The sequence below is a fragment of the Rhinatrema bivittatum genome, chromosome 2, assembly GCF_901001135.1.
Source record: "Rhinatrema bivittatum chromosome 2, aRhiBiv1.1, whole genome shotgun sequence".
In the NCBI taxonomy this organism is placed as follows: domain Eukaryota; kingdom Metazoa; phylum Chordata; class Amphibia; order Gymnophiona; family Rhinatrematidae; genus Rhinatrema; species Rhinatrema bivittatum.
The window spans coordinates 22804738-22820788 of record NC_042616.1 but is presented as its reverse complement, the minus strand read 5'-3'; the positions used below and the strand labels follow the sequence as shown (position 1 = coordinate 22820788).

The 16051-nt window shown below is 53.7% G+C and overlaps 1 protein-coding gene across 1 annotated transcript in view; it reads left to right on the top strand.

Annotated features, from left to right (window-relative positions):
• Nucleotides 1-292: 292 nt before the first annotated feature.
• LOC115083652 (gastrula zinc finger protein XlCGF57.1-like) overlaps nucleotides 293-16051 on the top strand; it is a 47010-nt gene continuing 31251 nt past the window's right edge. Inside the window, exon 1 of the mRNA XM_029587598.1 lies at nucleotides 293-347. Coding sequence (XP_029443458.1) covers nucleotides 314-347 — 34 coding nt within the window. The 5' untranslated portion in view covers nucleotides 293-313. The remainder of the gene's footprint in view (nucleotides 348-16051) is intronic.

The window sequence follows — 16051 nt, the reverse complement described above, 5'->3', positions numbered from 1 at the left end:
TGGAATCCACCTAATCCTTGGGATGCTGCCAGGTACTTGTGTCCTGGATTGGCCACTGTTGGACACAGGATACTGGGCTTGATGGACCTATGGTCTGACACAATATGGCAAGTCTTAAGTTCTTATGTTCTAATTCCTCCATAAAGAGAACAAATCCAGCTGAGATCTAATGCACGCTGAGCCCCTCCACGTGTCTGAATGTTTCTGGCTTGTGTTTCAGATGCCGGTGACGTTTGAGGACATCGCTGTCTCTTTCTCCCAGGAGGAGTGGGAGTATTTAGATGAAGGGCAGAAGGAACTTTACAGGGAGGTGATGAAGGAGAATTATGAGACCCTAAGCTCAGTTGGTAAGACTTGCATTATTTACATTTTGAAAACTTCAAGAAAAGCAACGCCGGCGCTTCCTCGCTGAGTGGCAGCTTTATTTTCAGTCGCTTTCACATCAGGCTCGCAGTCTTGTTATTAATGATTAACTGGTCTCCCCCTTTCTTTAATGTGTGCAACCTGACTGATGGATTGGTTTGATGTATAATGCCAATACTAGACTCACTTCTACACGAGGGGTTGGGGGGCGGGTTAATGTGGAAGATCTCTGTCATTTCATATTGGTGGTATTGTTCTGAGGCGGGATCAGAGCTACTCCCACCTTAGTTTGTTATGTTTTGTATTGTTTCATTGAAAACCCAATAAAAATCGTTTAAACATAAAACTTCAGGAAAGTGGAGAAGTGGTTAGAACAATAATTCCCTGTACATACCAGGATGAGTCCAGACGGTGGGTTATATCCCCCGTCCAGCAGATGGAGTCAGATAAAGCTTCGGAGGGTGCTGCCTTTAAACCAGTGCACCCTCTGCTACTCTCCAGTATCTTTCTGACTCCAGCAGATAGGAGCAGGGGAACATTGTCAGTGTACTTGTTCTTTTCTCTTAACTCTATTAAGCTTCCTTGGATGGATCAAGCTCTCTAGTTTCAAAAAAAAAAAAAAGAAGAGATTTTATACTTTCAAACTTGCAGACAGATTTGTTCCTTCTTTCTCTCTGTCTGGTGTTTTATTTTTCTCTTCACCTCTGGCTGTAAGGGGTAAGTATGTATACTTTGCTTTCTTCAGGTTATTTCCCGATACAGCCCGACTGCGGGTGCATGTTAGAGGTTTCAACCTCTCCCCCCCCCCCCCCCCCCCCGCCGCGTTCCGACCTGTGGCCCCAAGACGCGCATTCCCCGGGGCTGCCAGCCGCAGAGAGCTCACATTCCTCTGTGGTGCCTGACAGAAAGGAGCAGGAGCTCCTAGGGTCGGTGTGAGTTTTGAAGCGGAGGTCGTCCTTTCCCGCTCTCCGCGGCACTACCTGCCTTTTCCTCGTGGCTCCCCTCCCCCCGGTCATGCCGAGGGCCTTCAGATGTTCGGCGTGTGGGGAACCCAGGTCACTGCTCTCCCGCGAGGGGATCTGCACGAGGTGCCTCCCTGGGGGGGGGGAGGGCACCTCGCAGCCGGCGGGAAGTACAATTTCGCAAAGCCAAGCGCGCTCGTACAGGCAGAGGCAGGCCCCTATCCCGCTGAGCGTGGGAACGGCGGCCGTCTTGGATGCAGAGCCGGGGCCCGGCCCCTATAGAGGACACATCGGACAATATTTTGACGCTGTTTCCACCGGTTTTAACACAGGTTTCTCCTCTGGAGCCCGTTCTGCCTGCGGGGGATCCTTCGTTTCTGCCTCCCTCGTGCCCGCTCCCGTTTTCTATAGATTTTGTGCTTCTCATTCACAATGCCTATCTGACCAGGATGTCACAGCCTTTGGATCCTCTCCCTGGGCCCCTGCCGCCCAAGGTCCCCAGGAAGGCTGACCCTCCTGTGGGAGTTCCCCAGGGAGTACAGGCCCCAGCGGTCCCTCAGGGGTCTTCTCGGGTGCGTTTGGTCCTCCCCCCTGTGGGGGGGGGGGGGGAGTGGATCAGGGGCCAGACCCAGACTTGGATGATCCCCAGGATTCCCTGCTTGCTTCGCAAATGGAAGGGGACGATCCCAGAGTATTGTGGATTTTCCAAAAGGACGAGTTGGACACTCTTATCCCTCATATCCTACAAGAACTGGACATTGTGCCGCCTCTGGATCCACCTGGTCCCACTCCTTCGGTGAAGAAGGGGGACCCCGTTCTGGCGGGGTTCCGCCCTCCGAATAGGATCTTTCCTACTCATCCTAACTTTCTCCAGCTGTTAGCTAGGGAATGGGACTCGCCCGAAGCCTCCTCAAGGTCAGCAGGGCAATAGAAAAACTGTATCCTCTCCCTGAGGATTTCCTAGAGCTGCTTACGGTCCCGAAGATTGACTTGGCGGTTTTGGCAGTCACGAAGCGAACAACTATTCCGGTGACGGGAGCCACAGCGCTACGGGATCTACAGGACAGAAAGCTAGAGGTCTACCTCAAAAGGGTATTCGAGGTCTCCGTGCTGGGAGTCCGGGCGACCATCTGTAGCTCGCTGGCGCAAAGAGCGGGACTTTGCTGGGTTCAGCAGCTCCTCACTTCTCACGATCTACCTCTGGAGGAAGCACGTCGGGCTGACCGCCTGGAGGCCGTTATTGCCTACGGAGCATATGCACTTTATGACCTCCTCTGAGTGCTGGCCAGATCAATGGTAGTGGCAGTGTCTGACTGCCGTTTTCTCTGGCTCCGCAACTGGTCGGCGGATTCCTCCTCCAAGACACGGTTGGGATCCCTCCCTTTTAAAGGGAAATTCCTCTTCGGGGATGATCTGGACCAGATCATCAAATCTCTGGGAGAGAACACGGTACATAGGCTCCCGGAAGATCGGCCGCGAACTACCAGATCATTCACTGCCTCCAGAAGCCACTTCTGCAGTCAACATCGCTTCCGCACCACTAGATAGGCAACGCCTAGGATGCCCTCTTCCCGCTCTCAGTCTTGGTTCCATCCTTTTTGAGGCCGTAGACCGACAAGGGACGGGATGGCACAAGGCGCATCCTCTATGTCTACACAATGATGCCAGGCGGGCCCACTCCCCGACTCCCAGGATCGGGAGCCAGATTTCTCGTTTTTACAAGGAGTGGGTCAGGATCTCGTCGGATCAGTGGATCCTTGATATCGGCTACGCATTGGATTTTGCTCGACCCCCAAGAGACAGATTCCTCTTCTCTCCCTGCGGATCGCCTCAAAAGCAGCTCATTGTGCGACAGACTCTTGACAGACTCCTGGCTCTAGGGGCCATCATTCCAGTGCCCCCCACGGAACTGGGCTCCGGCCACTATTCAGTTTACTTTGTGGTCCCCAAGAAGGAGGGTTCCTTCCGCCTCATTCTGGACCTCAAGTTGGTCAACAAGTCGCTCAAGGTCCCTCCCTTCAGGATGGAGACCTTGCGCTCTGTGATCGCTGCAGTCCATCAAGGGGAATTCCTGGCCTCCCTAGATCTGACGGAGGTTTACCTTCACATTCCCATCCTCAAGGAGCATCAGCGTTTCCTGCGTTTCAAGACTCTAGGGCAGCATTTCCTGTTCCAGGCACTACCCTTTGGTCTGGCGACCGCCCCCCGAACTTTCACGAAGGTAATGAAACATAGAAACATAGAAATGACGACAGAAGAAGACCAAACAGCCCATCCAGTCTGCCCAGCAAGCCTCACACATTTTTTCTCTCATACTTATCTGTTTCTCTTAGCTCTTGGTTCTATTTCCCTTCCACCCCCACCATTAATGCAGAGAGCAGTGATGGAGCTGCATCCAAGTGAAATATCTAGCTTGATTAGTTAGGGGTAGTAGGGGTAGTAACCGCCGCAATAAGCAAGCTACACCCATGCCCATCTGTTTTACCCAGACTATGTTATACAGCCCTTATTGGTTGTTTTTCTTCTCCCCTGCCGTTGAAGCAGAGAGCTATGCTGGATATGCGTGATGTATCAGTCTTTCTCTCATGCCGTTGAAGCAGAGAGCTATGCTGGATATGCATCGAAAGTGAAGTATCAGGCACATTTGGTTTGGGGTAGTAACCGCCGTAACAAGCCAGCTACTTACCGCATTGGGAGTGGTGGTAGCGGGAGCTCTCCCCAGGGAAGGAATTCTGGTTCACCCATATCTGGACGACTGGCTCATTCGAGCGAAGACCTTGCTCCAGGGTCATCAGGCGGTCACTAGAGTGGTATAGCTGCTGCAATCCCTCGGTTGGGTTATCAATTATGCCAAGAGCAGACTTACTCCTTCGCAGTCTCTGGACTTTCTGTGGACACGGTTCGACACAGCGATGGGCAAGGTGTTCCTCAGGCCGGATCGCGCCCAGGCGCTCTTGACACAGGTTCAACATTTCTCTTGCCTCTCCTTGCCCATGATCTGGGATTACCTACAGCTTTTGGGTTCCATGGCATCTACGATCGATCTAGTACCTTGGACTTTTGCGCATATGCGGCCTCTGCAGAGAACGTTACTCTTCTGCTGGAAACCGGTGTCGCAGGAGTTCAAAGTCATCCTTCCACTCCCACAGTCAGCCAGAGACAGCCTGAGTTGATAGCTAGACCTGCGCCACTTGGCGCAGGGAATGCCCTTGGACATCCCAGACTGGGTAGTGGTTACCACGGATGCCAATCTCTCCGGCTGGGGAGCAGTCTGTCAAACGAGCTCGGTTCAGGGGCAGTGGACATGGGCTTAGGCTACCTGGCCAATCGATCGCTTGGAAACCAGAGCGGTTTCTCAGCGCCAGAGCGGTTCGCCTGGCGCTGAGAAGTTTCCTTCCTCTCGTCCATCATCGGGCTGTCAGGATTCTCTCAGACCACGGTAGCTTACATCAATCACCAGGGAGGCACGAGAAGTCGTCATGTCTCGGTGGAGACGGACAAGCTGATGGCGTGGGCGGAGATCCACCTGTCCCGGTTGGCGGCCTCCCACATCGCTGGGGTAGACAACATTCAGGCGGACTTCCTGAGCCGACAACGTCTCGATCCGGGAGAGTGGGAGCTCTCTGAGGAGGCGATGCAGCTCCTCATTCAGCGTTGGGGGGCCCCCTCACCTGGATCTCATGGCCACCTCTCACAACGCAAAGGCCCCGCGGTTCTTCAGTCGCAGGAGGGAGCATGGCGCGTAAGGGGTGGACGTGCTAGTACTCCCATGGCCAAGTCTCCTTCCCCTCTACGTGTTCCCACCGTGGCCCCTCGTGGGCAGGGTCCTCTAGAGAATCGAAGTCCACCTGGTTCTGGTGATTCTAGTGGTGCCGGAATGGCCCCCCTCCCCCCCCCCGCCCGAGGTTCGCTGATCTGGTCAACCTGGCGGTGGACGGCCCTCTCTGGCTCTACCATCTTCAGCTTCTACTTTATCAAGGGCCAGTATTTTTCGACTAGGCAGATCGCTTCTGTCTTGCAGCCTGGCTTTTGAGAGGCGTAGACTGAGATGCCGGGGATATTCGGAGGCAGTAGTTTCAGCTCTCCTCGAGGCTCGGAAGACTTCTACGTCCCTCGCTTATGTCCGGGTGTGGAAAGTTTTCGAATCCTGGTGCGCTTCCCATTCGGCACTGCCACGGACGGCCTTTGTTCCCCAGTCCTCTCGTTCCTCCGGGCGGGCCTGGAGAAGGGCCTCGCTTACAACTCACTGAGAGTTCAGGTCTCTGCGCTTGGAGCCCTGGTACATCGACAGGAGGGAATTCAGCTTTCCTCTCACCTGGATATCGTCCGGATTCTCAAGGAGGGGTGAAGCATCTAAAGCCTCTGGTTCAAGCTCCTTGTCCTTCCTGGAGCCTCAACATGGTCCTACGGATCTTGGGAGGTCCTCCGTTCGAATCTCTGCGTTCCGCTACCCTCGAGGATCTCATTCTCAAGACGGTTTTCCTCGTGGCCATTTACTCTGCCCACCGGGTTTCAGAGCTCCAAGCTCTGTCCTGCAGGGAGCCCTACCTCCGTTTCACGGATTCCGGGGTCACCTTACACACGGTGCCCTCCTTCCTGCCTAAGGTGGTCTCGGCATTTCATCTGAATCAGACAGTGGAGCTCCCCTCTTTCTCCTTTAATGAGCCTCGAGAGCTCCGTAAGCTTGATGTCAAGCGCATCCTGATCCGTTACCTGGAGGTCACTAATGAGTTTCGTTTGTCGGCTCATCTGTTTGTCCTTTGGCATGGTCCCAAAAAGGGATCCAAGGCCACGAAGACAACGATCGCTCGCTGGCTAAAAGATGCTATTGTGGCGGCGTATATAGGCGCAGGGTGACAACCCCTACTGGGCGTCAGGGCCCACTCTCTTCGTTCTCAAGCGGCGTCCTGGGCGGAGAGCCAGTCTGTTTCTGCCCAGGAGATTTGCCGGGCGGCCACCTGGAGTCGTTGCATACTTTTGCTAGGCACTATCGCTTGAATCTCCAGCTGTCATCTTTTGGCTCCTTTGGTGAAAGGGTCATTCGAGCAGGTCTATCAAGGGCCCACCCGAAGTAGGGAAGCTTTGGTACATCCCACAGTCTGGCCTGATCCTGGTACGAACAGGGAAAAGAAAATTATTCCTTACCTGCTAATTTTCGTTCCTGTAGTACCATGGATCAGTCCAGGCCCCCTCCCTAAGCCTTGCTGGGATATTTGTTTTGGGATTTACTGCTTGACTATCTTGCTTTTGCTTCGCTGTTCACTGTCCTCTGCATTGGCCTCTCTCTCTTATGGGGCCGTTCAATACTTCTTTTTGCAAGTTTGCCCTTTGGCAGCAGTTGGTAATTTTGCCTTTCACACTATTTGAAGTTACACTTGTCCGGTTTCCTTGATCCATCCTTCTCTGTGTATCCTGCTTTGATATTCTTATTACTGAAGAGTAGCAGAGGATGCACTGGTTTATAAGGCAGCACCCTCCAAAGCTTTGTCTGACTCCATCTGCTGGACGGGGGATATAACCCACCGTCTGGACTGATCCATGGTACTACAGGAACGAAAATTAGCAGGTAAGGAATAATTTTCTTGTTGAAAACCAGGGAAGCCAGGATTCAAATCCCGCTTTTCCCAGTGATGCTCATTGAGACATTGGGCAAATCATTTCACTCAACTTTATTGACTCAGGTGTGAACTTAGGGGGTCATTCACTGAGCCGTGAGGGAAAAATACCACAGGGAGTCACATAGCCACAGTAAATGTCCCATTGAGGAGAAATACCATGGCATTGAATGTTCCCCAGCCAACACGCGATAGTGACCCTAGGACTGGGGGGCCCATCATTGCTTAAAAGGGCCAATCAGCCCCAAGAACAGCCCCCTGCATAGAAGTACAACCCCCAAGGGTTTCATAAGTTATGAAAGTGCGAGTGTAGGCTCTACGGACTAATCCATTTAGCTGGATGTAATTGGTGTAGGGGGGTGAAGTCTATTTTTACCTCACAAAAGGGCAGCTGAGAAAATGTGGCCCATAGTGTTTATGGTACAGACTCTGCATCGTCTTCCCTGTACGTACCAGGATCAGTCCAGACAGTGGGTTATGTCCCCCTTCCAGCAGATGGGAGTCAGACAAAGCTTCGGAGGGTGCTGACATATCAACCAGTGCACCCTCGCTAGATCCTCAGTATCTTTCTGACTCCAGCAGATAGGAGTAGGGGAACTGTGTGCTTCCCCTGTTTGGTGGACTTTTCTCCACAATTCTATTTTTTCTTCTTCTATTCTAAAGGTTGGATCAGGTTTGTTTTAAAAAAAAAAAAAAAGAGTTTTAAAAAAGTTAGAAGCTCTGTGTGGGAGTTTTCTCATCTCTTGCAAGCAGTGCTGTGTGGGCACCTTCCCTTCCCCCATCCCTCCTTCGGTGGGGTAAGTGGCTCCTTCGGGCTTTTCTGTTATTTTTCTCCTGTTTCCTCCTACAGGTTCTAGCCTCTTTACTGTTAGGGCGGTGGATGCTGGTGGTACCAGCCCCTCCCCGCCTCGCATTCCCCAGGGCCGCCTCAGCCGAGGCACATTCCTCTGCTGTCACTTGCCGGGGATAAGGGTACAGCGAAGGCGTCTTTCCTGCTCCCTGCGGCGCTCTTCGTTTGTCGGCTCCGAGCGGCTCACCTCCCTCCTCTTTCCCCCCCCCCCCCCCGGTCGCCCCCGAACATGCTGCGGTCCCGCTGCTCGGCATGCGGCGACCTGGGGTCGCGAGGGTCACATGAGGGTCTTTGTGAAAGGTGCCTCCCTGGTGGGGAGGACACCTCCCTGCCGCGGGATAAAGCTTTTTCGCTCGCTCCAGCATGCCGTGGACTACAGGAGCCGGCCCCGGCCCCGCTTTTAGCGGGAACGGTGGCCATTTTGGAAGCAGGGGACAACGTGCAGCAGCCATCAGGAGATGCAGGGGAGGATTTCTTTGACATACCCCCGCTGATGCTTACCCCGGTTCCCTTGCTAGCTCTCTCGGTACCCCCAGGGGACTCCCCTACTGATTCCCCCCCTCAGGCCCCCCCGCGTTCTCGGCGGAGTTCATTGTGCTTATGCACAATGCTTACCTGCAGCGCCTGGAGAATCCTAGGGTTTCCGGGTTCGAGCCACTACCAACCAAGGCTCCCCGGCTATCAGAGACACCCATGGGGGCCCAGGGCACTTCGGAGGGGGGGCACCAGGGCCGGACCAGGGGGCACCCAGGATACATTTTGCCCTCCCCTCTGGGGGAGGGGCAGCCCCTCTCCCGGATCTGGGGGGGAGATCCGCCATCTTCACTTGGGGATGATCCGCTCCTCCCTAAGCAACTGGAAGGAGATGATCCGCGGGTCCTTCGCATCTTTCAAAAGGAGGAGCTAGAGGACCTAATCCCTCATATCCTGCAAGAACTGGACCTCAAGCCTCCCCTAGACCCCCCAGGACCCCCTGCGCCAGTCGTCGCCTCTTCTAGCAAGAAAGGGGATCCAGTTCTGGCTGGCCTGCGCCCCTCGTCCCGGGCCTTTCCCACCCACGCCACCTTCCTACAGCTCTTGGCCAGGGAATGGGATACTCCCGAAGCCTCCCTCAGGATCTGCCGGGCGATGGAAAAACTTTATCCGCTTCCAGAGGACTTCCTGGAGCTCCTCAGGGTTCCTAAGGTGGATTCAGTGGTGTCGGCGGTTACCAAACAGACTACAATACCGGTCACTGGTGGGACGGCCCTGCGTGACCTCCAGGATAGGAAGCTGGAAGTCTACCTAAAGAGGGTTTTTGAGGTCTCGGCCCTGGGTGTTCGCACTGCCATTTGTAGTTCTTTTGCACAGAGGGCTGGACTCCGTTGGGTCCAACAACTTCTCACCTCCCAGGTACTACCGCCGGAGGACGCAGTCCAAGCGGATCGCCTGGAGGGCGTCATAGCCTACGGAGCGGATGCTCTGTACGATCTGCTCCGGGTCTTAGCATGGTCCATGGTCTCGGCAAGGTGCCTCCTCTGGCTTCGCAACTGGTCGGCAGATTCCGCTTCCAAGTCCAGCCTGTGATCTCTTCCTTTCAAGGGCAAGTTTCTCTTCGGAGACGACCTCGACCAGATCGTTAAGTCTTTGGGGGAAAATGCGTTCCATCGTCTGCCCGAGGACTGCCAGCGGCCTAATCGATCGTTCACTTCTTTCCGGGGTCAGCCCCGCGCTCAACGCTGCTATCGTGGACCCCGGCAGATGGTGCCCTGGGCTCCATCCACCAGAACACAGTCGTGGCCCCGTTCCTTTCGTGGGCGCAGACCCGGATCAGAGGACGACTCTCCCTCTTCTATGAGGAGTGGGTTCAAATCACCTCGGACCAGTGGATCCTAGACATCCTAAGGAACAGCTACGCATTGGAGTTTGCTCGCACCCCAAGGGACAGATTTCTCTTCTCACCGTGCGGTCTGAGTCACAAGCGACAAGTTGTGCAACAAACCCTCGACAGGCTCCTGGATCTCGGGGCCATCTCGCCCATCCCCTCCGGAGAGGTAGGTTCAGGCCATTATTCAATCTACTTCGTCGTACCCAAAAAGGACGGAGCCTTCCGCCCAATCTTGGATCTCAAGGAGGTCAACAAGTCCCTCCAGTCCTTCGCTTCCGAATGGAGACCCTGTGTTCCGTGATCGCGGCGGTACATTAGGGAGAATTCCTCGCCTCTCTGGACCTGACAGAGGCCTATCTCCACATTGCAATCCGCAAGGCTCATCAGAGATTTCTGCGTTTCAAGATTCTCAACCAGCACTTTCAATTCCAGGCTCTCCCCTTTGGATTGGCGACTGCACCGCGGATGTTCACAAAGATCATGATTGTAGTGGCAGCGGCTCTCTGACGGGAGGGAATCCTAGTCCATCCCTACCTGGACGATTGGCTCATCCGGGCGAAGACCTTCTCTTGGGTCGTTCAACTCCTTCAATCTCTCGGCTGGGTGGTGAACTTCGCCAAGAGCAGTCTTAGGCCTTCGCAGCATTTGGATTTCTTGGGCGCAAGCTTCGACACAGTTCAGGGCAAGGTTTCCTACGCCCAGACAAGGCGCAATCTCTCAGAGACCAGATCCAATGCTTCGCCGCGCTTCTGGAGCCCACCTCTTGGGATTATCTGCAGATCCTTGGATCCATGGCCTCCACCATCGATCTAGTACCATGGGCATTCGCGCATCTGCGTCCCTTACAAGCAGCACTACTCTTGCGCTGGAAACCGGTATCACAGGACTACCAGCTCGTCCTCCCTCTCCCCTCGATTGCCAGATCCAGCCTCCTTTGGTGGTTGGATCCACTGCATCTCGCACAAGGCACCTCGCTCAAAATGCCGGATTGGGTGGTGGTCACCACCGATGCCAGCCTGACGGGTTGGGGAGCAGTGTGTCAATGGAGCTCCGCCCAGGGGCAGTGGACAAAGGCGCAAGCCGTCTGGCCAATCAATTGCCTGGAAACGAGGGCGGTGCGTTTTTGCGCTTATTCATTTCCTGCCTCTCATGAGAAATCGAGCAGTGCGGATCCTGTCTGACAACGCGACCACTGTAGCCTACATCAACTGCCAAGGCGGAATGAGGTGCCGACATGTGGCTCTCGAAGCAGCCCTCCTGATGGCGTGGGCAGAGCGGTTCCTCACACGTCTGGCAGCTTCCCACATCGCAGGCGTAGACAACATTCAGGCGGACTACTTGAGCCGACAGACTCTGGATCCCAGGGAGTGGTCTCTCTCCGACGAGGCGATGCAGCTCCTCATCAGTCGTTGGAGGACACCCTGGCTGGACCTCATGGCGACGCCTCAAAACGCCAAGGCGCCACGATTCTTCAGTCGCAGGCCGGAACATGGGGCGGAGGGCGTAGATGCACTGGTCCTCCCCTGGCCGGGTCATCTCCTCCTCCTCTTATTCCCGCCCTGGCCTCTAGTGGGCAAGGTGCTACGAAGAATAGAGATACATCGGGGGCCCGTCATCCTGGTAGCCCCGGAGTGGCCGCGACGACCGTGGTTTGCGGACTTGCTCAACCTCGCAGAGGACGGCCCGCTGCGCTTCGGACATCTTCCTCGTCTACTCCATCAAGGGCCGGTATTTTTCGACCAGGCAGAATGCTTCTGTCTTGCGGCCTGAAGGTTACCCTGACGCAGTAGTCTCAACCCTTCTACAGGCTAGGAGGACCTCCACTTTGGTCGCCTATATGAGGGTCTGGAAGGTCTTTGAGTCATGGTGCACTGACCACAACACTCATACTAGCAGGGTTTTGATACCCCAGGTCCTCGCATTCCTACAGGATGACCTGGACAAAAGAGTCGCCTACAATTCTCTGCGAGTACAAGTTTCTGCGTTGGGTTCGTTCATTCAGTCAACCGATCACCCTTCTCTCTTGTCTCATCCGGATATCACCTGTTTCCTCAAGGGAGCGAAACATCTACGGCCTCCGGTCCGGGACCCTTGCCCCTCTTGCAGTCTTAACCTGGTCCTCAGGATTCTCGCAGGTCCTCCTTTCGAGCCCCTTCGCCACACCACCATCAAGGACCTCACCCTGAAGACAGTCTTCCTGGTGGCTATTAGCTCCGCACGCCGCATCTCAGAACTCCAAGCACTCTCGTGCAGGGAAACATTTCTCCGTTTTACGGACACCAGGGTATCCTTACGAACAGTGCCTTCCTTCCCAAGGTTGTCTAAACTTTCCATGTGAATCAGACTATAGAGCTCCCGTCCTTCGCAGCCGGCGAGCCAAGATCTCTACGACATTTGGACGTCAAGCGCAGCCTAATCCGATACTTGGAAGTTACTAAAGACTTAAGGACTTCCGACCGCTTGTTTGTCCTCTGGTCGGGGCCACGAAAAGGGTCGCAGGCCACAAAGACCACGATCGCGAGATGGCTCAAGGAAGCAATAGTGACCGCATATGTCGGTGCGGGTCGGACTCCTCCAGTGGGGGTCAAGGTCCATTCACTCCGTTCACAGGCAACCTCCTGGGTGGAATCCCAGTCCGTCTCATTTCAGGAAATTTGTCGGGCTGCGACTAGGAAGACACTGCATACCTTCGCAAGACATTACTATCTGCATCTACAGTCGCCAACCTCCGGATACTTTGGTGACCGGGTCATTCGAGAAGGGCTTTCAGGGGCCCACCCGATTTAGGGAAGTTTTGGTACATCCCACCGTCTGGACTGATCCTGGTACGTACAGGGAAAAGAAAATTACTTCCTTACCTGCTAATTTTCGTTCCTGTAGTACCAAGGATCAGTCCAGACGCCCTCCCGGTTACTACTGGGATACTGGGGTTTGCCTGCTCGATCTGCCATTACATTGCTATTTTTGGTTTTCTGTTGGTCTTTCGCCTCCGTTCCTCGAGGCTTTTCGACAGTTCTCTTTGCAAGTTTCAATTGGTAGTATCATTTGATCTACTTTCAGATACACTTGATCCAATCCTTTCTAGTTTGTTATTCTGGCTTTGATATTCTCTATACTGAGGATCTAGGGAGGGTGTACTGGTTGATATGTCAGCACCCTCCGAAGCTTTGTCTGACTCCATCTGCTGGACGGGGGACATAACCCACCATCTGGACTGATCCTTGGTACTACAGGAACGAAAATTAGCAGGTAAGGAAGTAATTTTCTTATCCTCCTCCTCTGACAGACTCCACTCTCTCTTTTTGTCCTCCTGGGGATTCCTTCTCCACCCCTGGATACAGTGAATGTCTTACCGGTTTGTAGAAAGATTTTAAAATCTGCTTTTATCTGCTGTTTGTACATCTCTCTCTCTCGGAATACCTCTGACTCTCTCCCATGCTTGTCTTATAACGTTTGACCCCTATATCCCTCTGCTTTATGCTTGGAGTCAGCAGTCGAACCTCACTCCTAGCCTTCCACCCATCAGAACCACTCCCCTGAGAATTGCAGCTGTGTATTTTTCTGTGAATGTAGGAGAAATATAACTCAGATTCTTAGCATTCAGACAGGTTAATCCACGACCAGCGGGTTATGCAACTCTACTAGCAGATGTAAACAGAGCAAAGCTGACATCACAGTATATATACCCCTCTCTGACAGCCTACCAGTATTCTCCGTCTCCAGCAGATGGTGGATGTGCATTTCCCTACTGGGGATTGCTTAAAGTTTTTAGAATGAGAAAAGAAGAAAGAAATGTAATTCGCCCCACTCTCCTGTGGCGATTCCATATGGTCCCTCCCTCAGTCGAGTTGTCCTGAGGTGATATCTGCGGATCCTTCCCTCTGTAGAGTGCCTCAGTCCGGTAGCTGGTTTTTCTGTGTGGACTTAGCTGTAGAGAGAGAAACAACTGAGAGGCTAGCAGATTCAGGAAGCCAAGCGTGGAGGTGAAGGCCTTTGCTCTCTCCTCCCGCAGCCGGAGACCGACTCTATACTAGCCAGAATGGGCTGAGCTCAGGTAAAGAGTAAATATTAAAAAAAAAAGGAGTGAGGGATTCCATACTCCTCCTGGTCTCTGAGCCTTGGTGCGCCGATCCGATGTTAGATACCACCTCCAGGTAGCTTGGGTAGTTGTGGCGGGTTGAACAGCCTTTTGGCTAGGCCCCGCTCTCAAGCTTTGCTCAGATGCTGTGTGGTAGGCCGTGGTGACATTTGCACGCTTTTCTACTCGCAAGTCTGCCGCAAAACAGCGTCTGACGTCTGTTAGCGTTTGCGCTCCTGGATAGGCCCTCAGGTGGGTGGCTATCTGGACCGCGTATTGGGCACCTACATTTTGGGCATCCGTAATGTGCACTTATTGCCAAAGTTCATTTTTGGGCACTCTATCCTGGCTCATTTGTGCGAATGTGCAGTTGGGCACACGATTGTAGGACGCCTTTGGGAGCGTGCTGCTAGTGGGTGTTTATCCATGGCACCGGTAACAAAGAAGCCTAAGCGCCTTTCCCTTTGAGCTGTTTGTCGTATTCAGCCATCTCAGCCCGGCGTTCCCCCTAACTTGTTTCAGCGCTGCTTGGAGGCTTAGGGAGAGTGGTCTCCGGCTGATTTTGCTAAGCCCGGTCCTTCCTAGCATGATGCGGGAATGGGACCGGAGGGAGACCTGTCAGAGGTTTCACCTGGTTTTGGGGCTCCCCTAACTGGTTTGTCAGCAGGGGAAGGCAACTCTGTGAGTGCAGGACCGACGCCCCCTGGTTTTGGCATGGACCCCTCTGCCTTTTTTCTTGGGTGGAATTTTTTCAAGGACTGCATCTTTTCTTCAGGCGAAGTCCTTGACCCTGGCCGAACCTAAGCGTTCAGGATTGCAGGCTGCGGATCCCCGCACGGCTGCTGCCGTGAGTGAGCATCAGAGTACGTCTAGACCTGCTGCGGGTCACACTGATGGGGGACCCAGATGGCACGGATGATGAAGGGGATCCTTACTCCCTGGAGGATGGGGAAATTCCTCCGGGATTGGGGACGTATAGAACTACGTTGCGTTTTCCTAGCGTGTAGCCAGATGGACTCGGGACCAGTGGGTTATGTGCTCTTCTGCTAGCAGATGGGAGACGGAGTCAGATTTCAAAGCTGACGTCACTCTAGATATACCCTTGCAGTAATCTCAGCTCTTCAGTATCTCTCAGTCTCCTAGCAGATGTGGACACTATCCCACACACTAGAATAGTGTTAAGAATTACAGCAAAGAAAAAAGAATGCCCTTTAAAGGATCTCTCTTATTCGGAAGCGAATTGGAGAAGTTAGCCAGCAAATGGGGCGAATCCCCAGTGCCTCGGCTACCGGAAGACAGGGGTAAAAGATCTCAGCGCCCCTCCCCCAGAAGAACCAAGGGCAGAGGCTCGCAATGCTTTAGACCCTACAAGAACTTGCAGTTCCAGGCACCTCGCCCCTCCGTAAGGTCTCAGCCCTTTCGGAACTGACAGACCAAGAGAGGAACAGGCCTGGGGCAGGCTCCAGCCGTGCTCCCCAATGAGAATGGGCCAACCCATCCACAGGAAGAGGAAATAGGGGGTCGACTTGCCCTCTTCTTCCAAAGATGGGTCAAGATCAGGTCGGACAAATGGGTACTAAACATCATTTGAGAAGGTTACTCTCTGGAGTTCCACAGAATCCCTTGAGACAAATTTATGATGTCACCCTTCCACTCCCACACCAAAAGACTGGCAGTGGAAGCCACCCTGACAAGACTACTCAGTCTGAAGGCAATAACTCCGGTTCCTACACCCCAACAAAATATGGGACACTATTCCATCTATTTTATCGTTCCCAAAAAGGAAGGTTCATTCCGACCCATCTTGGATCTCAAGAACGTCAACCGTCATCTGCGGATACTACACTTCTGCATGGAGACTCTTCGCTCCGTAATAATGGCAGTACAACCAGGAGAGTTTCTAACCTCCCTGGACCTCTCCGAGGCCTACCTTCACATTCCAGTCCATCAAGATCACCAGCGCTTTCTACACTTTGCAATATTGGGTCACCATTACCAGTTCAGAGTGCTACCTTTCGGCCTAGCAACCGCCCCCAGAACATTCTCCAAAATTATGGTGGTCGTGGTGGCAACACTGAGGAAGGAAGGGATTTTGGTACACCCTTACCTGGACGACAAGCTGGTCAGGGCAAAGTCTTCGGAAGAGAGCCGGCAGGTGATCAGCAGAGTCAAGAACCTACTGCAGGAACTCGGGTCGTGAACACGGGCAAGTGCAGCCTTCAGCCCTCTCAATCTCTAGAGTATCTGGGGGCCTGTTTCGACACCAAACAGAACAAAGTCTTCCCCTCTCCCCTGAGGAGAAGGAAACTGATGGAA